The sequence below is a fragment of the Brienomyrus brachyistius genome, unplaced genomic scaffold (genome assembly GCF_023856365.1).
Source record: "Brienomyrus brachyistius isolate T26 unplaced genomic scaffold, BBRACH_0.4 scaffold184, whole genome shotgun sequence".
Lineage (NCBI taxonomy): Eukaryota > Metazoa > Chordata > Actinopteri > Osteoglossiformes > Mormyridae > Brienomyrus > Brienomyrus brachyistius.
In genome coordinates this window covers 184681-210979 of record NW_026042459.1, presented here as the reverse complement: position 1 = coordinate 210979, position 26299 = coordinate 184681, and the positions used below count along the sequence as shown (strand labels likewise).

General features: G+C 52.3%; 3 protein-coding genes and 1 long non-coding RNA gene across 6 annotated transcripts in view; 1 reads left to right on the top strand and 3 right to left on the bottom strand.

Annotated features, from left to right (window-relative positions):
• Window positions 1-226: 226 nt before the first annotated feature.
• Window positions 227-15604, top strand: LOC125728177 (exocyst complex component 3-like). 2 transcript variants are annotated; one of them, XM_049005239.1, is made up of 13 exons: window positions 227-385; window positions 1627-1782; window positions 5876-6095; window positions 8198-8879; window positions 9522-9639; window positions 9881-10006; window positions 10093-10193; window positions 10721-10831; window positions 11012-11153; window positions 12092-12214; window positions 12349-12510; window positions 13994-14115; window positions 14213-15604. In XM_049005239.1, the coding sequence occupies exons 2-13, from the start codon at window positions 1639-1641 to the stop codon at window positions 14391-14393; spliced, it is 2232 nt and encodes a 743-aa protein (XP_048861196.1). In that variant the 5' UTR covers window positions 227-385; window positions 1627-1638; the 3' UTR covers window positions 14394-15604. The 2 variants fall into 2 exon arrangements, with proteins under 2 accessions (XP_048861196.1, XP_048861197.1); XM_049005240.1 differs by lacking the exons at window positions 227-385; window positions 5876-6095 and having other exon boundaries at window positions 1643-1782.
• Window positions 13079-13982, bottom strand: LOC125728179 (uncharacterized). The gene is made up of 3 exons (XR_007388950.1): window positions 13873-13982; window positions 13223-13417; window positions 13079-13157 (listed from the first exon to the last, which is right to left on the bottom strand). It is a non-coding gene; the product is annotated as an uncharacterized LOC125728179 (long non-coding RNA).
• A 229-nt stretch (window positions 15605-15833) lies between the features above and the next one.
• LOC125728178 (GPI mannosyltransferase 1-like) lies at window positions 15834-21038 on the bottom strand. Of its 2 annotated transcripts, none has more exons than XM_049005241.1 (5): window positions 20573-21038; window positions 19284-19831; window positions 18627-18885; window positions 16424-16525; window positions 15834-16185 (listed from the first exon to the last, which is right to left on the bottom strand). In XM_049005241.1, exons 1-5 carry the CDS (start codon window positions 20765-20767, stop codon window positions 16027-16029), a joined length of 1263 nt encoding a protein of 420 aa, XP_048861198.1. In that variant the 5' UTR covers window positions 20768-21038; the 3' UTR covers window positions 15834-16026. The 2 variants fall into 2 exon arrangements, with proteins under 2 accessions (XP_048861198.1, XP_048861199.1); XM_049005242.1 differs by having other exon boundaries at window positions 19284-19877; window positions 20573-20682.
• Window positions 21039-21914: 876 nt separating this feature from the next.
• LOC125728174 (zinc finger CCHC domain-containing protein 2-like) overlaps window positions 21915-26299 on the bottom strand; it is a 28198-nt gene continuing 23813 nt past the window's right edge. Inside the window, 4 exon segments of the mRNA XM_049005237.1 lie at window positions 21915-24028; window positions 24469-24787; window positions 24789-25690; window positions 25823-25933. Coding sequence (XP_048861194.1) covers window positions 23967-24028; window positions 24469-24787; window positions 24789-25690; window positions 25823-25933 — 1394 coding nt within the window. The 3' untranslated portion in view covers window positions 21915-23966.

Genomic DNA, 26299 nt, shown 5'->3' with positions numbered 1-26299 from the left:
TTAGACTAATGATTCTTTCTATATTAATACTAATAAACATTTCAGCTCTAATGAAAACATCGTGCATCGTGAGAGCAGGACACGCAATTTAATGCTCTACTTCTAGACTAATTGACATATCTGAATTTTAAACTTTTACGATGTCGTTTTTTATATATACTGTTACAGTAGCCTTTATTTAACGTGCGCATGCGGGTGATGTAAAAACTACAAATCCCATAATGCAGCCGCTCTGATCAGCCTGCAGCGGTCAGCTGCTGCCGCTTTCGGGCGCTGCAGAAGACATCAACCACCGGGAACGGCTTCTCTCCTTTATTACATAATACGTAACTGTTCCCCCAATGTTTTCAGTGAATTGCTGATAAACTCGGATTATTTTGCACAGGTAAGATTATAATATTGTTTTTTTATTAAGGTTTCTTGTCTGTCTTAAGGGAAAACGCATTGCTGCCTGTAACGAGGCCCTATTTTTATTATGCTGTGACTGTTAAATTTAGTGTTTTTGTAATTAAGTAGCCACCAGTGACGGTGCATGTAATAGTATTAATCAGCTGTTTACATAATGATAATGCGGTATGCCATACGCTAGATAAGCGGTAACTGCGGAAACTATACAGAGAAACCGTAACCGCGACTGTATGCGGCGTGAGACAATGCGGTTTGAATACGTCGTTTTTTTTTGTCGGCTGGTTTTATGGGTATAAAAAATAGTTTTCGCGTCTGTGGCTAAATCGAGTCGGCGAGGTGGCACGTAGGTCTCGGTCAGCATCGGAGATTATGTAGGTCAGTGAAGCTGGAAATAGGCGCGGGGCAGAAACCGCTATGCGCCGTGATGTCACCGGGACTGGCACCGGCGCGTGGGTACAGTGTCCGCTAGGCCGTGTGACGTCACAGGGATCGGCCCCGGCGCGTGGGTCCAGTGTCCGCGCGATGCGGCGAACGCATCTCCAGTTTGGGTTGTTCCAGCTCTCATTTAAAATGACTAAATGAATCATTCAGTCATTCCACGCTGTCACATCAAGACCTGAAGTAATGAGCTTTCATTTGTTTGCTTTAATTACTAGCAAGCAAATTTGGCCGTTTAAACACAATTTTGCCAAATTTGATTGCAGTCCTTGACGGTAATTCAACCATAAGAGTTACCTTTGTCCCTTATATTACATTAACCGTTTGGATGTGTGTAATAAAATAAAACGAGCTCTGATTAATTTTAACGAATAAAGCTGGCAGTTATGTAAATGGTCTCCTTTAACGTTAGTAATAACTGTCAGTAAAATAAACGCCTTGAACTTAACTCTTAAAACATAATTTGGACTCTTAAAAACCCTTTTTAAAATTGAACTGTTTTGGTTATCTATCTTATTGAATGATTCTGCAGCATTACTGAAGAGGATGGATATCCTGACCTTTAGTCGGTTGGTATGTTTCTGTGAGCCCCCCCCCCCCCCCCCCGTACTTGCCTGGCATGCCCCCAGGGGGCAGGGGACCTCAGGTATGACACCACTGGTCTACCTGATATCCTTACTTAGCATATAAACCATGTTCGTGATCATAATCTCCTTATTTTGGTTTGGGATCTTAAGGAGCACAGCCTCAGTTCGTCTTGGGTCTTCTTGTTGATTTCAGCTCGCTGTCGCCATGGAGGAGACTGACCGTGAGGCTGTTGCCACGGCGGTACAGAGAGTTGCCGGCATGCTGCAACGCTCAGATCAGCTGGACAAAGTGGAGCAGTACAGGAGGCGGGAGGCCAGGAAGAAGGCGTCAGTGGAGGCCAGGCTGAAGGTAGGCGGGGCTCAGCCCTCCTTCACGTCGCCTCCTAGCACTGACCCGGGGCTCAGCCCTCATTCAGGTCGCCGCCTCGCACTGACCCGGGGCTCGGCCCTCATTCACGTCGCCGCCTCGCACTGACCCGGGGCTCGGCCCTCATTCACGTCCCAGCCTCGCACTGACCCGGGGCTCGGCCCTCATTCACGTCCCCGCCTCGCACTGACCCGGGGCTCGGCCCTCATTCACGTCCCCGCCTCGCACTGACCCGGGGCTCTGCCCTCATTCACGTCGCCGCCTCGCACTGACCCGGGGCTCGGCCCTCATTCACGTCCCCGCCTCGCACTGACCCGGGGCTCTGCCCTCATTCACGTCGCCGCCTGGCACTGACCCGGGGCTTGGCCCTCATTCACGTCCCCGCCTCGCACTGACCCGGGGCTCGGCCCTCATTCACGTCCCAGCCTCGCACTGACCCGGGGCTCGGCCCTCATTCACGTCCCAGCCTCGCACTGACCCGGGGCTCTGCCCTCATTCACGTCCCAGCCTCGCACTGACCCGGGGCTCTGCCCTCATTCACGTCGCCGCCTCGCACTGACCCGGGGCTCGGCCCTCATTCACGTCCCCGCCTCGCACTGACCCGGGGCTCGGCCCTCATTCACGTCCCAGCCTCGCACTGACCCGGGGCTCGGCCCTCATTCACGTCCCAGCCTCGCACTGACCCGGGGCTCGGCCCTCATTCACGTCCCAGCCTCGCACTGACCCGGGGCTCGGCCCTCATTCACGTCCCAGCCTCGCACTGACCCGGGGCTCTGCCCTCATTCACGTCGCCGCCTCGCACTGACCCGGGGCTCGGCCCTCATTCACGTCCCAGCCTCGCACTGACCCGGGGCTCTGCCCTCATTCACGTCGCCGCCTCGCACTGACCCGGGGCTCGGCCCTCATTCACGTCCCAGCCTCGCACTGACCCGGGGCTCGGCCCTCATTCACGTCCCAGCCTCGCACTGACCCGGGGCTCGGCCCTCATTCACGTCCCAGCCTCGCACTGACCCGGGGCTCTGCCCTCATTCACGTCCCCGCCTCGCACTGACCCGGGGCTCGGCCCTCATTCACGTCCCAGCCTCGCACTGACCCGGGGCTCGGCCCTCATTCACGTCGCCGCCTCGCACTGACCCGGGGCTCTGCCCTCATTCACGTCGCCGCCTGGCACTGACCCGGGGCTCGGCCCTCATTCACGTCGCCGCCTCGCACTGACCCGGGGCTCGGCCCTCATTCACGTCGCCGCCTCGCACTGACCCGGGGCTCGGCCCTCATTCACGTCGCCGCCTCGCACTGACCCGGGGCTCGGCCCTCATTCACGTCGCCGCCTCGCACTGACCCGGGGCTCGGCCCTCATTCACGTCGCCGCCTCGCACTGACCCGGGGCTCGGCCCTCATTCACGTCGCCGCCTCGCACTGACCCGGGGCTCAGCTCTCATTCACGTCGCCCTTGCCCTAGTTTAGGCTGCACCCTGGAATACTTTCCCCATTATGTCATTTGCATTGCATCATTTTGCCTCCATGTATAATTTTCAGTTTTATCCTTTTGCTGCAACTTTTGAATTATATCCCAAATACCACAAAATAAATTTGATTTAAAAAAATTTAAGTAAGCAATGTGAATTCTGAAAACATCAGAATCAGGTTTATTGGCCAAGTGTGAGTGTGGCACACAGAAGGAATTTGATTGCGGCGGTTGGACATTACAGACATAAACAAATGTACAGGAAGTGCAAACAATATACAAAGTGCAAAGTGTATGGGTGTCTTAGATTCAGTTCAGTGGTGTGTTGTGTGGAGCAGGGAAGCAGGTGCAGGTTGATGTTTCAGGTCAGATGTGGCAGTAATGTTGCATGTGTCCTGTGAGCCCAGCCCCGCTGTCTTCCTCAGCACACAAAATGCTCGGTTTAGCGTGATGGATCTTGTAAGACTTCCAGGACTGTTGGACTGTTGGCCCTTTGTGCTGTCCCACTCCCAGCTGCTGGGTGTGTCACTCACTCGCGTTGAGAACAGAGTGTGATACACACGGCCCTGAACCTTGTTATTCTCTTGACTGCAGTGTGGGCTCTAATTCTTTTACTGCAGATCACCCCCTGGGCTCGACTGCAGTGTGCACTGTACTCTCATTTATTGTCTTTTGCCTGCGAATTCCTGTGAAGTACCTCTGTTATTGGCCATTATATTTGGGCTCTGTTTTCACTAATCCAGTTTGGCAGTGGCAGTTTGTTACAGTTCAGCACTTCAGAGCTGCGAAGTCAGTCCTGAATATTTTTGAGTCGCAGTTAAAAATTTTGCTGTTGTGCATCTTTTCGTTGCTTTAGATTAAGAAACAAGAGAAACTGCAATAAGCCAAGGCTCCTGTGATCCCTGCGTAAGAACAAGCAACAAGAAAATAGTAATAGTGATGATAATAGTAATAATTCCACCCGATCTACATTGCACCCGAGCCCCACGGCTCCCCCTCACAGGACGGCGGACCCATGTTATGTTTTCGGGCTACGCCCGGCTGGGTCCCATGGGTGGAGGCCCAGCCTCCTGGCGCTCGTCCTCGAGCCCCCACCCCAAGCCTGGCTCCAGGGTGGGGCCCCAGTCTCCCCAATCCGGTTGGGGTAACATTGTCCCTTGTTTTCATGTTGTTCTTCAGGGGGGTGCTCGGAATCACACTTTGGTCTTTGGCGAGCGGCCAGACTATCTGCCTTGGGAGATACCCTACCAGGGGCACATACGCCCGACGGCTTAACTCCTAGGATCACGGGGCACGCATACCCCTCCACCACTATCAGGTGGCGATTCACTGAGGGGGCTGCTTATCCCTGCAGAGATTGCTGCCCCTGCAAACCAACCCTAGATAAGTGGCAGAAAATGGATGGATGGAATATTAATAATAATAATAATAAGTGTAATTCATAATTGATAAATCCATTGACTTTCATTGAAGATAAGTATAGGGAGATTCTATGGCCTCCACAATACACCTACTCCGGTAAATCAGCACAATCCTCCAATCTTAAACTAATCTGTCTGTCCAGCTTTACTGTATGTATTTAATCCTGTTGTTTGAGCTGATCGCGATTATTCTGTATAATGGCCAGAATTAACTCCATTCATCCGTATAAAAACTGCTGGATGAAACACAAATGCTATATTTCTGTCACTGTTTCCACAGATCGGGAATAGATCAGGTAGGCTGTACGGATCGGGTAGCGACATGTACCGCCTGCCGTATTTGTACGTACCTTGCATGCTTTACAACGGTCCCTGATTTTTACCACTTTCTTTTACAACATTTTGTTTCTTTGACAAGTTACCTGGCTAAGCAAGAAATCCTGCTTCGTGATACGGACGCCAGTTCATGCTGGACGATAAAACTACCACTGTAGTTTGCTGTAAATACAGACAATATGGTTTGCCGTAAAATGGCAGGATGAACCGTTCGGGGCAGTGGCAGAATGCGGTTTTCATGTGCTTGAGCATTCTGCACATGTGCAATGCTGCGGGTGTAAATCAGGCAGAGGACACAGATCCGGCTGACAGCACCGACTGTGTATCTCCAGGCCTTTACCTAATTTTTTTTGTTATTTATCAAATCTGCCCTGTACAATTTTTGTACACAAAGCTTAAAACGCCAATGCAGATTTTTACTTGTATATTCCAGTATTTAATGGCAATAGTTTCTTTATAAGGTGTATGTATATGTATTATTAAACTCATTTGAGGCTAACCCTGTAATAGTATTATAAAATGAAAAAAGTCAATTTGTTAATCGCAGTTATTTGCATGACCACAAATAGTCATCAACTAAAATTAAATTATCGCGATATCCCTCTCTTTATCTAAACACTGAATATGTTCCTGAGAATGCATTGACGGCCCGGTTCCTTATCCATCAGTAATGAAGGATCAGCGGTAGCATTTCCTGGTCATATGACACTGACACCATGGCTGACCTCCCTTAGGATGGCAGTGAGTGAGAGCAGACTGCACTGGTTATAGGGACAAAGTGATCGCAGAGATCTGGGCTTGTGCATTTCCGCATTCTCAGAGCAGGATCTCGTCCCCGTTCCTCCTCCGTCAGGCGGCCATCCAGTCCCAGCTGGACGGGGTCCGCACAGGGCTCCTCCAGCTCCACAACGCCCTGAACGAAGTCAAAGCCATCCAGGGCTCCCTGGCTGACGTCAGCAAGGACTGGAGACAAAGCATCAACACCATCGAGAACCTGAAGGACGTGAAGGAGGCGGTGGTGCAGCACAGCCAGCTGGCGTCTGCTGTGGAGAACCTGAAGAACATCTTCTCAGGTGGCGCGCTGGGCCGGTCTCTGTGGGGCGGGTTCCACGACAGCACACCTTAAACTCACTCACAGAAGGTCTCGTGATCTTTGGTTGCACTGTGGCGCAGAAACACTGGGGTCTGCAGACGTAAGTTAATGGTCTTTGCCGCTTAATGCCTTTAAGACCTGAGCTGTTGCTATGAGAAAAACACTGAAGCAGCCTTGATGTTTGGATGTTAATTACAGTAAGTTCTCATAAAGCAGCCCAGTGCTAAGGTCCCCATTTACCTGCAATGTGGCTGTTAGTTTCTAGCAACACTACAGTGACAGGGAACAATCCGTGGTTAATTTTACAGAAATGATTTGTAATGTTTCTAAATTCTAACTACAGCTTATTTCGCAGCCATTGGAGTGTAATCACAGTATGAAACCCACCTTTGCTGAGTTTGATTGAGGAGCTGCTGACCGCTACTGCAGCTCTGCTCACACAAGCTGTTTTTTTTCCGATTACCGAAATTTTGTAAATTCTCTATCCATTACATCATGGGTTCCCAAACCTTTCAGCTCACGACCCTGAAAATGACAGTGCCAGAGACCCCTGACCCCCACTTTGCTCCGTGACAGATTGGGGGAAAGGGGTCCTCCTTGGTAAATTTATCACAGTTGGCTGGTTGCATTGCAGTTACGATTAAAATTTGAATTATTTTCCATGTTTTAATATTTTCTAAACATACTCTGGAAATCATCTCCCAATGGGAAACCCCGTGTTTGACTGTGTGACTGTGTAAGTTTACCGCTTCCCTGGACGTACATCTGCAGTGGATGTGTCCGCAGTGTGGACATTTCACGGAGGGCAATCCCACTCAAACACTTGCTAGCCCCCAAACTGCCACCTGCACAAAGAATGGCGCGACGGACGGGCCCTCCCGCCGTAAGGCCCGGGCGACGGACGGGCCCTCCCGCCGTAAGGCCCGGGCGACGGACGGGCCCTCCCGCCGTAAGGCCCGGGCGACGGACGGGCCCTCCCGCCGTAAGGCCCGGGCGACGGACGGGCCCTCCCGCCGTAAGGCCCGGGCGACGGACGGGCCCTCCCGCCGTAAGGCCCGGGCGACGGACGGGCCCTCCCGCCGTAAGGCCCGGGCGACGGACGCTCTCTCCCGCCGTAAGGCCCGGGCGACGGACGCTCCCCCACCTTAATCTTTCTCCCTGATGCTCGTTTTGAGTTTCCTTCTCCCTGCCTTTTCTGCTTCCTTCTCTGGTTCCTCTGGCTCTTTCAGCTGCTTGCATCAGCCCCGTTCCTGCGCCCACTCGCCTTTTGCGAGGGTGTAAGTGAGCCGACCGGCTTGACGGTGCCCCCGCTGCCTCAAGCGATGCACATTCAGAATGTTCTGCTGTTGCTGCTTTGAGAAACTCTTGGTGGGGCACCAATGCTTTATTGTAAACATTACGTGACCGTTTTGCCTAAGGAAGCGGCGGGTTCATTGTAATTATTTTACGGCTTAATTCGACTCCTGAAATAAATCACCAGTAGATGTCGGAATGAGCCTGGCAGCTGCTGAATTGTTTATCCTGCTGTGGAGGAAGGAGCGGACCACCCTGTACGGGACCGGCGAGCAAATCCTCAGCAAGAAAATGGCGACCAGTGGGGTCCGAATCGCTGAATTAAGTAACGGCACAGGCTTGATATCTGGGTTTCCTGTGCTCCGGTTAAGCAAAAGGAAAATACGTCACCCCAGAAAGCAGGGACTTGGGTGATGTGCCCGTGATGCGCGCCGGAATCCGCTCGCGGTCGTGATGGGCCACAAAATGCCCTGAAGGGGTTTGGGCGGGCTCTGCCGGGCTCCCCTCTGTGCTGCCTTCATCCACGGCTCGTCCTGCTGCAGAGCAGGGGTGCTGAGCTGCAGCCCTCCTCACACCTGGAGATGTAACCCCAGGTGTGGCTGGTTGTTGGCTTCGGTTAAGTACTTACTGAGATGTGTCGAGTGACAGGTGTGGACCAGCAGGTGTTGAGATCCAGAGTTCACCGCTTCGATCCCCTTTTCTGCACAGGCTTGAGATCTTGCATGTGATGTGAAAGACAGAGCTTCCGGAATGCTCTTGTTGACCCTTCTCCTCACCCCTCTCCTGCAGTGCCCGAGATTGTGCAGGAGACCCAGGAGCTGATCGAGCAGGCCCAGCTGCTGCAGGCCCACCGCAGGCTCATGGACCTGGAGTGCTCTCGCGATGACCTCATGTACGAGCAGTACCGCGTGGACAGCAAGAACGTGCACGACATGAACCTGATCCGCGGCTACTTTGACGAGGTGCAGGTGCTCTCTGAGGAGCTGGGCAAGCAGCTGTGGATGGTGCTGCAGCGCGCCATGGTGACGGTGAGGCGCGACCCCACCATGCTGGTGTCGGCTGTGCGCATCATCGAGCGCGAGGAGAAGGTGGACCGCCGCATGCTGGACCGCGAGCGGCAGACCGGCTTCCTGCCCCCGGGGAGGCCCAAACGCTGGAAGGAGCGCATGTTCGCGGTGTTGGAGGGCACGGTGGGCGTGCGCATCGAGAGCACGCAGGCCGAGACCCGCGAGCTGGACAAGATGTGGCTGGTGCGGCTGCTGGAGATCACACGCAAATACGTGCTGGATGACCTGCTGGTGGTGAAGAACCTGATGGTGCAGTGCTTCCCTCCGCATTACAACACCTTCCGCGTCTTCTTCGACCTGTACCACCGCGCCGTCTCGGTGAGGGTGCAGGAGCTGGCCGCCGAGGAGCTGGAGGCCAATGAGATTGTCACTCTGCTCACCTGGGTGCTCAACACGTACAGCAGGTATTTGGGTTCCGCCCCGCCTGATCCCTGCCGCTGCTGACGTAGGTCTTCACTAGTTTGCTGAAGTAGGTCTTTACTAGTTACATTCAATCCTTTTTACTTGCTTCATAGAAATAAACCCGCTTTTGCTACAGGTATTTAAATATGTATTTTATGTATGAATATTAAGCAGAAGAACAGCCTTGTGAATGTTGTCACGTGACTCAGGAAGTGTGTCAGGGGCTCTCACGCTGATCTGCGTGGAGTTATGCTTGATGGGAATGGTGGGGGTGGGCGGCTGCAGGTCGGGCGCCCAAGGCGGCTCTCTCTCTTCAGAGTGATGAGCGTCTGCCTCATTCTCGCCTTGTGCTGCTGGTCTAGGTGACCCCTCTTAGTTTTTTCAGATGAGCCTCTTTTCTGCAGATCTGTTTGTCTGCATTAAAAGTTTACTTGTAGGACATTAAACGTAGTTCAGTGATTGTAGCGCTTAACCATGGAATACTGGGGGATCAGTGCAGTAAATCCAAGCTTAGGACGGCGTGATCCTGACTCCTGACTCTGAATGGAATAGAAAACCCACGGCCAGGCATGGCCGCCGTCTTCCTCAGTGGCTGTCCTGGGTCCCCGATTGTCCTTTGGGCCTTGAACACCCTGTTTTTGCAGCGACGAAATGATGGGCGACCCTGAACTGGCCACCGAGTGCGACATCAACCAGTTGGAGCCCTTGCTGACTCAGGATGTCGTGGACGAGCTCCTCAGCAAGTACATCCAGACCATCACCGTGAGTCTAAGTTCCCCGTGTGTCAGCATGACCAGTGGAGGTCAGATTCATTCAGGCTTGGTGTGGCTTCCTAATGTCCTGATCATAGACATTTAATCTGTGGAATGTCGCTGATCTGAGGCCTCTGGTGATTGGCTGATATTTCCATAAGACTCTAGTCCGGAATTAGGTCTACGTGGACAACTGTGCGTTACCATCACTTTGGCTCTGAGCGTCTGTCTGTCTGGCTTTGCCGTCCCAGTCGAACATCACAGGCTGGCTTCGCAAAGCCCTGGAGACCGACAGGAAGGACTGGCAGAAGGACACGGAACCCGAAGCCGACCAGGACGGCTACTACCAGACCTCGCTCCCTGCCATCGTCTTCCAGGTACGGCGCTGCCTCGCCGGCGGGTGCCAGAGCGTCGGACCCAAACCTGGCGCTAAAGCTTACGCAGGCCCTCTGTGTCCCCATAGATGTTCGAGCAGAACCTGCAGGTGGCAGCCCAAATAAACAAGACGTTCAAGGAGCAGGTGCTGCATCTGTGTCTGAAGCAGATGGGCTCCTTCCTCCTAAGGTGAGGGGGCCTGGGGGGGGTAGCGTTAAGGGGGTCACGCTTCAGCTGGGGCTGCCAGCTTAACACCACACACAGGCTACCGCTAAAATGCCCGTTATCTCTATCTTACCCATATGTGCTTATATAGTGCAACCTGTGTAACCTATTTGGTCATGCTTTACATTAACAGCACCTTCATAATACCTCTTATAATGCATTCATAGAACATTCATAAGCAGACTGCAAGTACACCATCCTATAACATCCTAATTACTGTAACAGCTGTAATGTGCATTATTAACAAACATTATTGGATTATAATGTTTGCTGTTATCATATAATGTTGCCTATTAATGTGTATTAAACTGAACATTCTATTAATGTATTAAAAAGACATTATGAAGGTGCAGTTGATGTAAAGCGTCACGCTTTACTTTCGCCTATACAGAGATTACCTGGCTTATTCTGTACAGCCCTGACTCAGTAATTGTCCTTGCAGACAGTCCTGGTTAGTGGACATTAAGTTCCGTTGATATGGACTCGTTTAGGTACCAAGAAGAAGCAGTGGCCTATAAGAACGACCACCTGAAGGATCGGCAGCAGCCGCAGTGTTACGTTCAGTACATGATCGCCGTCATCAACAACTGCCAGACGTTCAAGTAAGTCGGGGGCTGGCAGGTTCTGCGTGAGGGACGGGGGCTGCTGAGGTGTGTCCGCCTCCAGGAGGCTCCTTATATGCGTGTGCATTTAACTGATGCATCTCGGGTACATTTTCGATGCTTTTTCGTAATATGGTGAGTTTCTGAGTATTAATGAGAAACTTTCTGTCTCTCCGCCAGGGAGTCAATTAATAGCTTAAAGAAGAAGTACACCCTTAAAACGGAGCCGACGCAGCACGACGCCGCCATCGAGGGGACGCTGAGCGAGGTGGCCAGGGAGGGCTGCCAGTTCCTGCTGGATGAGGTCTTCCTGGACTTAGAGGTAGGAATGCTGGCAGACGGCGGTCACCCGGACCGCAGTGGGCGGGCGGCGGTCACCCGGACCGCAGCGGGCGGGCGGCGGTCACCCGGACCGTATGGGCCTGTAGCGTTTCCGTGTTATGAGAGTTGTGAGCTGGGAGCAAGAGGAGAGTTGTTGCCATGGTTCCCCATGGGTGTGGCCACAGAGGGTGTGTTGCCGTGTGGGTGTGGCCACAGAGGGTGTGTTGCCGTGTGGGTGTGGCCACAGAGGGTGTGTTGCCGTGTGGGTGTGGCCACAGGGGGGCATTTCTGAGATATTGAGTCTGAGATGCCCGGAGACCATGCCAGCGCCCTGTGACACTGTCAGTGTGACTGTCCTGCATTTCCATCAGATAGGAAATGCAGAGAATCCCATAAATCGAGGTTAAAATCCCATTGAAGGCAACAGTATTGAGCTTAAGGTACTTTAATACGTTATGAAGTATTAGGGTGAAGCACAAAATCGAATGGAATATAAAATGGTGCAATAAGGGTGCAATAAGTTTAATATTCACAGAACAGGAATCTTTAATCTGCAGTGTGACTTTTTAATGCGTTTTTCAAGGTCACTGAGCAGCTTTTATGAATTTCCTCCCTATTACACCCTCACTGTAACGTTCTACTTCCAGAGGTGTCGCTGTTCATGTTACACGTTAACTAAGGGCTAAATTAATAGTCTGAGGAACGTTTGAGGAATTCCAAAAGTGGGAACTTCTGTCTGAGATGTGATAGGTAATCATTCCAAAGTGCTGTATGCCCTGGCCAGGCTCAGACCCAGACCCAGGCTCCAGAACCCGCTTGTCTGTGGAGCAGACCCTGGCTGCAGAACCCGCTTGTCTGTGGAGCAGACCCTGGCTCCTTTTATCTTCTGTCATCCAGGCCTAGCACTTTGGTTGCTCATGGACCTTTGCCTCTTCCTAGCACCACCTCAGCGAGCTCCTGACCAGGAAGTGGCTGGGTGGCTCTCATGCCGTAGACACCATCTGTGTCACCTTGGAGGACTACTTCAATGACTTCTCCAAGATCAAGAAGCCCTACAGCCAGGTAGGTTGCGCCCGACGCGGGCTTCTGCACGAGGCTTCTTTGGGGCGCCATGCCCAAATGACGAGAACTCTGCATCGGATGGTTCCCCCATGAGATGTCTCCAAGGATGGTGTCCTGTGCATGCTGTCCTGCAGGACATGACGAGGGAGGCGCATCGCAGGGTGGTGCAGGAGTACCTCAAGGCCGTGCTGCAGAAGCGCGTCACCTTCAAGAACGCAGACGAGCGGCGGGAGGGCGCCGAGCGCATGATCAAGGAGGCGGAGCAGTTCAAGTCCCTCTTCAGGAAGCTCTCCGCTGCAAGTAGCCCCGCCTTCATCACATGCCCTTAACCTGGAATCTCACCATCGTCTTCATCATGTCTGTGTCAGGTTCACAGAGCTCTCCTGCGGGACCATGTGTGTGCGCTCATTGCTCGCTTTTGTTTTGTCTTTACCTCTAATAGCTGCTTCACAGATGTGTGTCCTTGGCGTAATTGTTCAGTGGCAGGGCCTGCCACATCGCCCCCACCTGGCCTGTTTGCAGACTTACCTGCAGCTTTTTCGTTTGCGAGTCCCTGCAGCCACTAGGTGGCTTGTTTCCACCAAAAGAGAGGCACTAAGCCAAGGCGCCAAATCTGGACCTCGATTCCAAATCCAGACCTTGTTTTCAGTTCTTAAAGGTAGTTTAATGATTACTGATTCTGACTGGCCAGAGGCCTGACAGCTGGCTCAAAGGTAAAGGAAGGCTGGAGACTCGGCAGGGCTCGGACCTTGAGGACCGTGATTTGAGTAGCCCAGCACTGAAAGCTCTCCTGATATATTTCAGGGCTCGGACCTTGAGGACCGTGATTTGAGTAGCCCAGCACTGAAAGCTCTCCTGATATATTTCAGGGCTCGGACCTTGAGGACCGTGATTTGAGTAGCCCAGCACTGAAAGCTCTCCTGATATATTTCAGGGCTCGGACCTTGAGGACCGTGATTTGAGTAGCCCAGCACTGAAAGCTCTCCTGATATATTTCAGGGCTCAGACCTTGAGGACCGTGATTTGAGTAGCCCAGCACTGAAAGCTCTCCTGATATATTTCAGGGCTCGGACCTTGAGGACCGTGATTTGAGTAGCCCAGCACTGAAAGCTCTCCTGATATATTTCAGGGCTCGGACCTTGAGGACCGTGATTTGAGTAGCCCAGCACTGAAAGCTCTCCTGATATATTTCAGGGCTCGGACCTTGAGGACCGTGATTTGAGTAGCCCAGCACTGAAAGCTCTGCTGATATATTTCAGGGCTCGGACCTTGAGGACCGTGATTTGAGTAGCCCAGCACTGAAAGCTCTGCTGATATATTTCAGGGCTCGGACCTTGAGGACCGTGATTTGAGTAGCCCAGCACTGACAGCTCTGCTGATATATTTCAGGGCTCGGACCTTGAGGACCGTGATTTGAGTAGCCCAGCACTGAAAGCTCTGCTGATATATTTCAGGGCTCGGACCTTGAGGACCGTGATTTGAGTAGCCCAGCACTGACAGCTCTGCTGATATATTTCAGGGGGAGGACCTTGAGGACCGTGATTTGAGTAGCCCAGCACTGAAAGCTCTGCTGATATATTTCAGGGGGAGGACCTTGAGGACCGTGATTTGAGTAGCCCAGCACTGAAAGCTCTCCTGATATATTTCAGGGGGAGGACCTTGAGGACCGTGATTTGAGTAGCCCAGCACTGAAAGCTCTCCTGATATATTTCAGGGCTCGGACCTTGAGGACCGTGATTTGAGTAGCCCAGCACTGAAAGCTCTCCTGATACATTTCAGGGGGAGGACACCGACCGTCTCTGTGACAGCATAGCTGCCATCGCCGAGGTCTTCAAGCTGACAGACCCCTCCCTTCTCTGCCTAGAGGTCTCCACCCTGGTCTCCAAGTACCCTGACATCAGGTGAGACTCCCCCTCCCCGAAGCGATCAAGACTTTGACGTTTGCATGATGGGTAAAACGATTCCCCGAGCAGCTTCTGATGGTCCGCGCTCCCGCAGGGACGAGCACGTGGTGGCCCTGCTGGCCGTGCGGGGGGACGCCAGCCGGGACATGAGGCAGACCATAATCGAGACGCTGACCCAGAGCAAGTCCTCGCTGCCGGCCACCGCGCAGCCAATCTTCAAGGACATCACCGTGTCCTCCATCACCTCCATGGCCGTGCCCAAGCTGCTGAAGTAGATGCGGGTGCAGGACTGCGTCTGGTGTCTGCATGGACGTGCCCTCCGTAAGAGTGGGTGTCTCACGAGGGAGCAGCTGAGCGACGATCTGCAGGAGGGTCTGATACCCGGGTGGCATGACGTAGCGATAAGTCAAAGCGAACCATCTGAAGGACAGAGAACCCTCTGTGTTTGGAGCCGTGCTGATCTGCCTGAGAGTGGGCAGTTAACTCTGGGCAGTGGGTCTAACAGCTTCGGAAAGTATTTAATCTTTTATTAAAACTAAAACAGTTTGTCATCTACTTGCTTCCTGTGTCCAGAGGTGTGTAGTTCATGTGGAGAGAGTAGAAGTCCAGACCAAGATTTTGTTTCAACCAACCAGTTCATTACTCTCTGACTGCAACTATACTCAACTGGTTGGTTGAAATAAAATGGATTTCTTGGTCTGGATTTGCACTCACTGGACCTGAACTACCTAGTTTGGCCAGAGGATTGTTGTTGTTGTTGTGAATATTTAATAAAATAATACTTGTCAGTATAGAATGGTGTGTGAAATAGATGGTAATCATTCTTAGATTTCCTGTGCTCTGTAACATACGCATTCGGAGGTGTAGCTCCCATCCTGCAGCATTAAAAGGCTGCATGTTGCTTTGTCTTGTGTGGGTTCACAGGATTGACGTTCCTCCAGGATGACTGTGGCATCGTCCATATTTGTCAGGTTGCCTGTGATTTATACCAAGATAAAGCCCAGTGGTGTGCAGCTGATTGTAGAGCCGCAATCTAGCCGGCATGCAGCTGACAATGGCGGCTCCATCGGCCCCAGTGGCCAGGTGGGGGCGCTGTGGCAGTACCGACAGCTGTAGCAAGGCAGCTGTCGGGCGCTGAGTTGCGTGACCTCTGCTAATTGTTGTTGTTATTCTGGTACCATTTGGTCTAACATGGGAAGTGACTCAGACAGCAGCCACTGATACTGCTTTCAAGCTGCGAATCAATGATACTCTCCGTTCTACTCTTGGCAGTTTGCTTGGAAATAGGACCTACTGCTTTTTTTGTGTTAATAATGGAATGGAAAGTCCTGGAAGGTTGGGAAGGACAGAACAGGACTGGCGAGGTAGGTCAGGCTAAGAAGGTGGTCGTGTGCACATTCACGCACGTGTGGAGCAGCACCCTTTACGCTACGGAGCGGGATCCTGGATTGGCGATTTGTTTACCGTAATTCACTTAATAGATTAATCACGTCTAATGAATGAACTCTGCTGGAAAGCGGCCATGGCGCAGTTGGCTTTCAGAGTGATGTAAGCGATGGAAAACACCCTTACATCACTGTACTTGTCTAATACTGCCCCCTTCTGGACATTTTAATATATGCGATTTAAAGTACTATGCTACTCTGAAGTGCATTTTTTTTTGGTCACCTCAGGTGCATTCATTCACAAATAAATTAAGACACAAACTCAAGAACTACAAACTTCCAATATTTTATTTTTAATAAGTGCACTTCTGCCTCCTTGCTCTAGGAATGCAGTTATACTCTAGTCAAAGATTAACAAAAAAAATTATTTCTATGAACTTGCAATGGGGTTGTCGGCATCTCTCTGGACACCAAAAGAGCTCTGATTAAGTTGGGTCTATGAGCGATACACTCTGTCCTTCCGTTAATCCAGTTTAGTCCTCTGCTCTGGTTTATAATGGCAAATGATCTCCACCAGGACATATGTGTTTATGAGCAGGAAGAGCAGGCCGGCCAGCCAGACAAGCACAAAGGTATTCTGTCCCTCGAACTCCAGGCAGTAAGCGGGGGCCAGCCAGACGGCCTGGGAGACAAAGCCAACAACACGACTGTCAGGCTAATCATTCTTCATCTACCCACTATCTGTCACAGGACTTTCAATAATGCAGCAACAACACGGCTGAATGGATATTTCCAGGCCATACGTTTTGTGGAGTTGTGCTGAAATCTAGTAGTTTTCTGAAGTATGTGAATAACTGCAGTGCAGCGTCTTGTACATCTATTACGTGGCTAAATCACACCCAGTGCCGAAACGGAGTTACCTGTCCGGCGAACCAAAGCACCAGGAGAGCCAATCCCCTCCTGAGTGACATGGCGAGCCGAGGGAGGACTAGCGGCATAAGACACAGGTACCACAGGAAGTACTGTAACAGACAGGCGGCAGGGTTAAGGGTGCCACGGGAAGTACTGTAACAGACAGGCGGCAGGGTTAAGGGTGCCACGGGAAGTACTGTAACAGACAGGCGGCAGGGTTAAGGGTGCCACAGGAAGTACTGTAACAGACAGGCGGCAGGGTTAACGGTGCCACGGGAAGTACTGTAACAGACAGGCGGCAGGGTTAACGGTGCCACGGGAAGTACTGTAAGACAGGCGGCAGGGTTAACGGTGCCACGGGAAGTACTGTAACAGACAGGCGGCAGGGTTAACGGTGCCACGGGAAGTACTGTAAGACAGGCGGCAGGGTTAACGGTGCCACGGGAAGTACTGTAAGACAGGCGGCAGGGTTAACGGTGCCACGGGAAGTACTGTAACAGACAGGCGGCAGGGTTAACGGTGCCACGGGAAGTACTGTAAGACAGGCGGCAGGGTTAACGGTGCCACGGGAAGTACTGTAAGACAGGCGGCAGGGTTAACGGTGCCACGGGAAGTACTGTAACAGACAGGCGGCAGGGTTAAGGGTGCCACGGGAAGTACTGTAACAGACAGGCGGCAGGGTTAAGGGTGCCACGGGAAGTACTGTAAGACAGGCGGCAGGGTTAAGGGTGCCACGGGAAGTACTGTAACAGACAGGCGGCAGGGTTAAGGGTGCCACGGGAAGTACTGTAACAGACAGGCGGCAGGGTTAATGGTGCCACGGGAAGTACTGCAAGACAGGCGGCAGGGTTAACGGTGCCACGGGAAGTACTGTAAGACAGGCGGCAGGGTTAACGGTGCCACGGGAAGTACTGTAACAGACAGGCGGCAGGGTTAAGGGTGCCACGGGAAGTACTGTAACAGACAGGCGGCAGGGTTAAGGGTGCCACGGGAAGTACTGTAAGACAGGCGGCAGGGTTAACGGTGCCGCGGGAAGTACTGTAACAGACAGGCGGCAGGGTTAACGGTGCCACGGGAAGTACTGTAACAGACAGGCGGCAGGGTTAACGGTGCCACGGGAAGTACTGTAAGACAGGCGGCAGGGTTAACGGTGCCACGGGAAGTACTGTAACAGACAGGCGGCAGGGTTAACGGTGCCACGGGAAGTACTGTAAGACAGGCGGCAGGGTTAACGGTGCCACGGGAAGTACTGTAAGACAGGCGGCAGGGTTAACGGTGCCACGGGAAGTACTGTAACAGACAGGCGGCAGGGTTAACGGTGCCACGGGAAGTACTGTAACAGACAGGCGGCAGGGTTAACGGTGCCACGGGAAGTACTGTAACAGACAGGCGGCAGGGTTAAGGGTGCCACGGGAAGTACTGTAACAGACAGGCGGCAGGGTTAACGGTGCCGCGGGAAGTACTGTAACAGACAGGCGGCAGTGTTAAGGGTGCCGCGGGAAGTACTGTAACAGACAGGCGGCAGGGTTAAGGGTGCCGCGGGAAGTACTGTAACAGACAGGCGGCAGGGTTAACGGTGCCGCGGGAAGTACTGTAACAGACAGTCGGCAGGGTTAACGGTGCCGCGGGAAGTACTGTAACAGACAGGCGGCAGGGTTAACGGTGCCGCGGGAAGTACTGTAACAGACAGGCGGCAGTGTTAAGGGTGCCGCGGGAAGTACTGTAACAGACAGGCGGCAGGGTTAACGGTGCCGCGGGAAGTACTGTAACAGACAGGCGGCAGGGTTAAGGGTGCCGCGGGAAGTACTGTAACAGACAGGCGGCAGGGTTAAGGGTGCCGCGGGAAGTACTGTAACAGACAGGCGGCAGGGTTAACGGTGCCGCGGGAAGTACTGTAACAGACAGGCGGCAGGGTTAAGGGTGCCACAGGAAGTACTGTAAGACAGGCGGCAGGGTTAACGGTGCCACAGGAAGTACTGTAACAGACAGGCGGCAGGGTTAACGGTGCCACAGGAAGTACTGTAACAGCCCACAATCTGTGCATCAACCAGCTCAGTATATTATTCATAACAATGTGTATTTTGGCTGGAAGCAACAACGTTCAATGGAATAATATTCTATCACAATTATTTGCACGAGACAATTTACTTTGACTTGATCATTATGAATTTCAAGATACTTCTCTGGGTTACATGGAGTGGGGGCTGGTACCTGGGACGTGCAGACTTTATTGAAGGAGACAAAGATGGCTGTGTTCAGGAAGCAGCAGAAGGCCAGGTCAGAGTGGTAGGCCAGGGAGGTGAGCAGGATCAGCACTAGCTGGGGCAGGAACGCGGCCAGGCCCAGCGCCAGGCTCCAGGAGCTCTCCGCAGTCAGGTACAGCATGTAGAAGTAGGCAGAGAAGTTATGCCGGATGTCCCTTCTGGTCAGGTGGTAGAGGTAAGTTTCCTGTAGGAATTCCCAGCCATACCTTTGACAAGGAAAGACAACAAGGATCACAGCCGAGCAAGACCCAGGCCGGCAGATAAGCCTCATCATTGACGGCAGGCACTTAAAGCTCAAACGAAACAGGAGGAAGCTTCAAACGGAGATGCCTCACAACTACGGTTGCCACCTCGGTCCTGTAAAATGCTGCACATCCATTCACTGGTGTTTCAGAATTAAACTAGTTCCTTAAAGGACAGAGGAACAAAATGCAGGGTGGGTGGCAAAGCTATTCACCAGGGACCCGAGTAGCTAGACTGGCATCATTTAGCATGGTTTAAGGGAGAAAGGTTCCCTCCAAAATGTTAACCACAGCTACCCCCAAAATGCTCTGTATAACTGCCTGATTGTACGCGTTCCTTCCTTTCTGCCAGTTTCACTTACATCTGGTAGAACAGTAAGGTAAATCCACAGAAGACTGCTCCTGAAACAGCAGCAAACACAAGCAGGTCCCTGCTTAAGAACCTCCGGAGGGTTTTCACCAGCTTTCCTCCACAGCGGGATGGTGCTGCGTCCGAGGTGCTGCGTCCCGGGCCGGCCTGAAGTGACAGGGCGATGGGCAGGGCGTAGGTCACCGGGTAAATCTTCATGTGCACCGAGAGCCCGTATAAGGCGCCTGCTCGGGCTGGGTGCCCATCCTCCAGGCAGGCCAGCGTGGCAAGCACCAGGGCAGCCAGCAGGCCTTCCGCGTTCCCCCGGCTGGAGACGCCAGCAGGCAGGGGGTTCAGCAACCACAGGGCGCAGTACCGACAGGCCAGCTGACACGGCATCCCCCGCCGGCGCAGGATGCTGTATGTCAGGTAGCCAGAGATGAGGTCACATGCGATGAAGAGCAGCTTCCCAAAATGCACGCTCAGGTAGATGTTAGGGGCCAGCATCCAGGCCAGCAGAGGGGTGTAGCGGTAAGTGGATCTCCTGTATGGCGACGCTCCCTATTAGACGTCATATAGGCAGGGATGCACATAAGTCCGCATTCACCTGGTATAACAGTGCAAGTGCATGCATATTTTATGTGTATTTGCACTGCTGTGGCAAGAAAATATCATGCATTTTTACCTTTACATCGCAAATTTAAGATGAATCATCCATCCATCAATTTTCCAAACCGCTTATCCTACTGGGTCGCGGGGGGTCTGGAGCCTATCTCGGAAGCAATGGGCACGAGGCAGGGAACAACCAAGAATGGGGTGCCAGCCTATAGCAGGGCACATTCACACACCATTCACTCACACACGCACACCTATGGGCAATTTAGAAACTGCAATTATCCTTAGCATGTCTTTGGACTGTGGGGGGAAACCGGAGTACCCGGAGGAAACCCCATGATGACATGGGGAGAACATGCAAACTCCACACACATGTGACCCGGGTTCCAGAGGTGTGAGGCAACAGTGCTAACCACTGCACCACCATGCCGCCCCCTAAGATGAATCAGTATATATACATAAAGATTAAAATGCACGATAATTTCTTGTCATATTAGCGCAAATGCGCGAGCTGTCACAACAATCGATTGCTCTGCATATAGACAAACAATATAATGACTTGCAAGAACACGGTCATGGTGACTTCTCTTAAAACCGCGTGCAGTATACAGATTTTGTGCAACAACAAAAGCCACAGACCGCATTTATAAGGCGCCAGAATACAAAATTTAAACAGACGTAACCAACCTGTGTGATGAATCTGGATGCATCTGTGAATACGTGGTAGTCGATGTCTGTGTATTTCACCTCCATAGTTTTATCCTGATACATCCCAAAGAAAGTCAGGAGAATTCGTATCAAAAGCGCCGAAGCGAATAACAGCCGCTTCCCGGTCAGGACGGCGCCCGCCCGGTCCATAGCGGAGACCGTGACTGCGTTCATGGCTCCACGGCGGAGACCGTGACTGTGTTCATGGCTCCTGTCACCGTACCTAAGCCTAAGATGAAGCACGCCGTCCAGCTGCTATGACACCGCGTCCCTTAAGCCCCTACATCCCTCACCTCACACTTCACCCCCGCGCCAGCAAGCTTCACAAGGGTTATATATTCTTAAGTACTGGCAGATTTATTTAGCAACACGGCCTATAACTATAACCATACACGACACAGACTGTCAACCACCCGCTCCTAAGCGCTGTCTGGCGGAAGGTGCGCCGTATAGGAAGAAACCTAAGCGGGGGCGTCCTGACGCCGACCGGCCCCCCATCCTGCGATTCGCCAAGAGGCCTTTACTTCCGTATGGCTGCGCCAATGGCTTTCAGCAGGAATCATGGCACCCGAACGTGGTTCTCCGTCGCTTTTCCGTGCGTGTCAGTGCTTTAATAAGGAGGAAGAAATGAGCCGCATGTACGGACAGACGCTGGCGACGATACCCACACGTTTAGAGAAAATGTGGGCCTGGTATTCTTTACAATTGAAGAGATTATTGTGAAAACTTCAGGTTTTTCTCGCGTACCCGTTTGACGTCATCTTCCCTGGCCGAAGACCAGTTTCAATACTAAGAACAGAAGTGCAGAGGAAAAGTCATCAGAATCATGGGATCGGTCTCATTCGGCGTGGACACAGCCGACACATCGCTCTCGTCAAGATAACCTCCATTGCAATTCAGTGGTGTCGCCTAGAGTAATGAGGATTTCCTAATTATGGTGTTTGCTGTCGGAAAAATAATCATGAATCAGCTGCACCGAACCTTTAAACTGAGCGCTCATGAATGGGACCGACATGAGTCGCTTCATATTAAGGAATAAAAACGCGTGTAATCAGTTGCTTAATTGTTCTTATGCAATCACAGCTTAATTTTTCTTTTTAAAGAATTAAGTGGTATAGTTCCGAACACCTGTTATATGTGTTAGATATAACGTTATTTAAATGCACATGCACTAATCCCTTGCACAGTACAGACACATGGCACACCGGTGCGCCGCTTGGACCCTGTAAGATCTGTTCGTCACCAATGCACAAAATTGCGTAACAAACAAGCGAGAGACGGTCTATCGATCACATGTGATTAGTGACATACAAAGTCAGAGTGTGATAAATTTTATTTATTGCTGAAAAAATCTTGGGGGAGGGGATCAATTTGCATAAAAGTCAACTTTGCTTTAGAAATATTTACCTTACTAATTAGTACACAACATTTAAATATCAAAGTACAGTAAACAGACTGGAGGTAATATGCCCTCCTAGTAACACAGCATTTCAATCCTTTGTAGAAATTTAACAAACGGGAGGTTCCGATGTAGTCTATATGATCACGTAGGTCACTCAGCTCAAATACCTAATCCACATTTATTCTTCCTTATTTTTTATGCATTAACTGCGATTTTAATCAAAATAAATTCCACATCACCCACTGTTCATTTTACGTCAATATAAATGATATCGTTTTCGCCATTACAAAAGGAAGGACTTCTACGCGCAACTCGGAGTGTTAAATACTTTTAAAACCATTTTCACCATTTTAAAGAAACTAAGGATAAAGTTCTCTCTGACAATCGGTCAGAGACCTCCAAGAAAGAAAGAAAACTGAAAATCCAATTTTCTTGGAACTGGCTGGAATCAAGCAAACAGGACGCGTATATTCCCCACCACAGAGTAAACACAGATGTGCTTCTCGAATGTTCCTGCAAATTTCAGAAATCCTCTCCAGCCTGGACGTGTCTTATGCTTTAGTGTGTGTGCCTCTACATATGTGAACACGTGCATAAGTACACAAAGCATGCCGGACAGAGCGGCCTCCCTCTGCCGCTGGAGGGAAGAAACGAAAAGAACAAAAAGAGAATAATAATCTAATTTGCATCCAGGGTGACCACAACAGAAGCTACGGTCGGCTCGCCACAGAAACTGCAATACGCTCGCATGGAAATCAACCACTTCCCAATCAACGTTGCAGTGTAAGCAATGACGCCTCTGAACTACGCCCTCTTCTGGCCACATCGGGAGTGCATAATGTCCAAAAGGTATACTGAATGCATAACGGCGAAGTGTGTAGGCAGCGGCGCCCCCACACCGAGCAGCGCTGCCTCAGTGCACTTACGGACCAAGGGGATTAACTCCAAGTAGCTATAGTGCATATTGACAATAACAACAGAGCAGCATTAAACGTAATGACGTGACGTACACATGACGATTAACTCCTTATTATACGCTTCACATTTTATCAAGTTGCAGATGCTTTTGAAACAATTACTTTGTAACATCAAGAAACTGCCAGAAAAGTATGAAATTCAAATAAAACATTGTACATTCAAAACTGTTTCCAAAGAAATTCAGAAACACAGGAAATGTGTGCGGTATGCAAAAATGTCCATACAAACCATATTCTTAAACATTTACACATTGTACTTTAAATAAATATAAAAGTTGCATTTTTAGACAATTAGCTGCTGTAACAGTCCTTGATAGTTTTCCTTCCCTCATGGAAAAATCCTTTGCATTTCCACCTTTTAAACATCCGCATCTGTAATCTAACCCAAGGCAGAGGCACAGATACAACACAGTCAATTATGGTTCTGTTTTAGAGTTTTTCTCTTTTTTTTATAAGTAAATTGTGCATTGAGATGTTAATGAAATCTGTCTGAACTATGAGCTGACATCGGACCTGCAGAGAGACACCAAGACTGCAAGTTGTTCATACAGAAAGAACCGGAGAACAGGAAGCAGACATATACAATGATAAAAGTCTCCCCCGCACAAACCAAACCCTAATAGAATTTCCCTGCACCCCCTGAATAAGATCAAATCTCCAGGCCTTCATACTCCTTTAAGAGACATGGTGATTTTTACAATTTAAGAAAATAACTTTGTAAACAGATGTCAGGTGTCACTCGCCGGTCTTCAGTGCAAAGTCCCAGAGTCCGGGGAGGAGAGTCCACCGTCAGCGGAGGAGAGTCCGCCATCAGCGAGGGCTTCCTCTCACCTTGGCAGAGGCGAGTTTCAGGCACAACATTTTTACAGGTTCTCCAAACCCCCAAAGCACATTCTAAAAGGTGGTAGGATTTAAAAACAAAAAAAAACGGACCCTTAAAAATTACAGGCCTCTGGAATATTTTTTTGTGGCTGAACCGGAGCTGCAGTGATCTTCAGTCGGCTTTGTCCAGTCCGTCAGAAGCATGAGGGCCGACGATCTTCAGCCGAAAGCCACCTGAAAGACAGAGAGGGAGGGAGGGTCACGTCACATGCCAGGGGACATGGAGAGACCGTGGCAGGAAGAAGAAAAATGGAGGAAAAAATGAGGCAAAAACGAGAGGCTCTAAGGGCCCTAACTCCACATGGGCGCCTACTGACAGCCAGTCCCGCTTTCAGACATATAAATAAAGGAAGGGGGGGAAAAAAGACCCCACAGCTTGGGCATCAACGGGGGGGGGTGGGGTGCGTGCTGCTGTACCACTGTACAGCCCCTTCCTCCTCTTAAAGTCTTGTAGGCTGGTGGAGGGCGCCCCCCGCAGGCAAAAGTCAACCTTGCGCGCCTAAGCATTGACTGTGCGGGGGGGGGCAGCTCGGCGGCTCTTCTCACTTGGGGGGGGAACGGCAGGGTTAGTAGGGGTCCTCTCCAGTCCCTCCCCCTGACTGTGGTAACATTACCTTGCTGCGCTGCGTCAATGGAGGGCTGTTTGCAGTCCTGTGCATAGTGCCCACTGACCCCACAGTTGTAGCAGGACGCGCCGGCGCCCTTCTTCAGGCCGGGCAGCACCCCCACCGACGGGAAGAGCGGCTGGTAAAAGCGGCCGAAGGCGGCCAGGTGCTGCAGGCCGTAGCCGGCCTGGGCCCCCAGCACGGGCTCGGAGGGCGTGTGCAGCAGCGGCCCGCCGCCGTAGGGCGAAGGCGCCGCCGGGAAGAAGGGCAGCTGGGTGGCGCCGGTGCTCCCGCCCCCCTGGCTGAGGTAGGCCCCGCCCCCCGCCGCCACAGAGCGACGTCAGGTGCAGGAAGGGCTGCATGCTGAAAGCCTGCCGCGCCATCTGGGGTGCATAGCAGTAGCTGGGCGGGTGCATGTTTCCGCAGCTGCCACGGCAACCGCAGGCACTGCAGCCGGCTGGCTGAGGAGGGCCGGGCTGTGGCGGCTGAGGGGCGGGGCTGTGCGTCAGGGCGGGGTTCGGCGTGGGGGCGGGGCCAGGAACATGCGTGGGCACCGTGGCGGCCTGCGACTGGCCCGGCGTGGAGGTGGCCGAGGAAGCCGGGGGCCCGGCAAGCGTGGGGGCGGCGAGGCTGTAGGACGAGGGCAGGGCGGAGGGCAGAGATATCCCTGGGGCTTTGGGATGGAGCTCCGGCAAGGAAGGTTCGGTGCTGGGGAATGCCGCCTGCAGGGGGGACACGTAGGCGGGGCTGGGCGGGATCACGCTGATGGCGCCCATTGGTGGCTGGTGTACTGTGGCGGAGGCCCCGCCCTCCGAGTTCGGTGGGCCAGGAGCGGGGCTGGGGACGGGGGCCATCTTGAACCGCTGAACCAGGGGCTGGGTGGCTGGGCTGGCGGGGGCCGGCAGGCCCAGCTGTGAGGGGGGTGCCGGCGGATGCTTCTCGACGTCCCCTAGGGGGCCTGTGGCGAGGGGCTCGCGGAAGGCGGCAGGCAGCGGCACCATCACACCTCCAGCTGGCTTCTCTGTCCTGCTGGTGCCGTTTGGCACCACAAATGCCACAGGCTGCATGAAGGCCATCGGGGAGAGCTCTGGAGGGGCTGGGGGTCCGTCCCGCTGCGCTCCGGGCAGCATGGGTCGCACGGTGGCCACGACGGCGCCCCCTACAGGCTTACTGCTGAGCAGGAAGCTGTCTGCTCTGCCTTTACTGGAGTCGTCGGAGTTACTGTCTGTTTCTGCGGGAAGGATCAGAACACAGAGCTCCGTCATGAAGGACCGACATCTTCAGGAAGACACCAGGGTTCAGACCTAATGGAGTCGCCCTGATGTGCATTTAATGGTGTGCGAGCTACGGGAAACACGCCCACCTCTGTCCTTCTCGTCCTCGCTCTCCAGGCTCTCCCTCCCATCATGCTGCGGACTGGAGGGGGGGCTGTAGCTCTCCGAGGACGTCTCGCCGTACGCATCGGGGCCCAGCCCTGTGGGCACAAGCACAGCACATTCACATGTGGGAGGTTAAATAAAGACAACTGCCCCTTTATATAAGGCTCTTCCTCAGCTACAGAACAATCGACAGTGCTTGGCATGACGAGATCTGGATTGTATGGCTCTTTCCTACTGACAGTTTAGTGAAAGTTAATTAAACAAGAATGTATCTGCAATGAAACCTGGCAGCTGGCGAGTGTTAGTGTGGTGACGCCAACATGTCTGGCCCTGCCTCGCCTCACCCTTCCCAGCCACGGACTGCCCCGCCCTCCTGACCTCACCCATGCCTCGCCCCACCCTTCCCAGTCATGCCCATGCCTCGCCCCACCCTTCCCAGCCCTGGATTGCCCCACCCATGC

Bases quoted from the DNA above. Each gene is read 5' to 3' on its own strand.
- LOC125728177 (XM_049005239.1), top strand. From the start codon at position 1,639: ATGGAGGAGACTGACCGTGAGGCTGTTGCCACGGCGGTACAGAGAGTT. The intron at 6,096-8,197 runs GTGGCGCGCTGG...CCTCTCCTGCAG, and splicing joins CCTGAAGAACATCTTCTCAG to TGCCCGAGATTGTGCAGGAG. The intron at 14,116-14,212 runs GTGAGACTCCCC...GCGCTCCCGCAG, and splicing joins TCCAAGTACCCTGACATCAG to GGACGAGCACGTGGTGGCCC.
- LOC125728178 (XM_049005241.1), bottom strand. From the start codon at position 20,767: ATGAACGCAGTCACGGTCTCCGCTATGGACCGGGCGGGCGCCGTCCTG. The intron at 18,886-19,283 runs GTAAGTGAAACT...TCCTTGTCAAAG, and splicing joins ACCTTACTGTTCTACCAGAT to GTATGGCTGGGAATTCCTAC. The intron at 16,526-18,626 runs GTACCAGCCCCC...TGTCTGTTACAG, and splicing joins ATAAAGTCTGCACGTCCCAG to TACTTCCTGTGGTACCTGTG.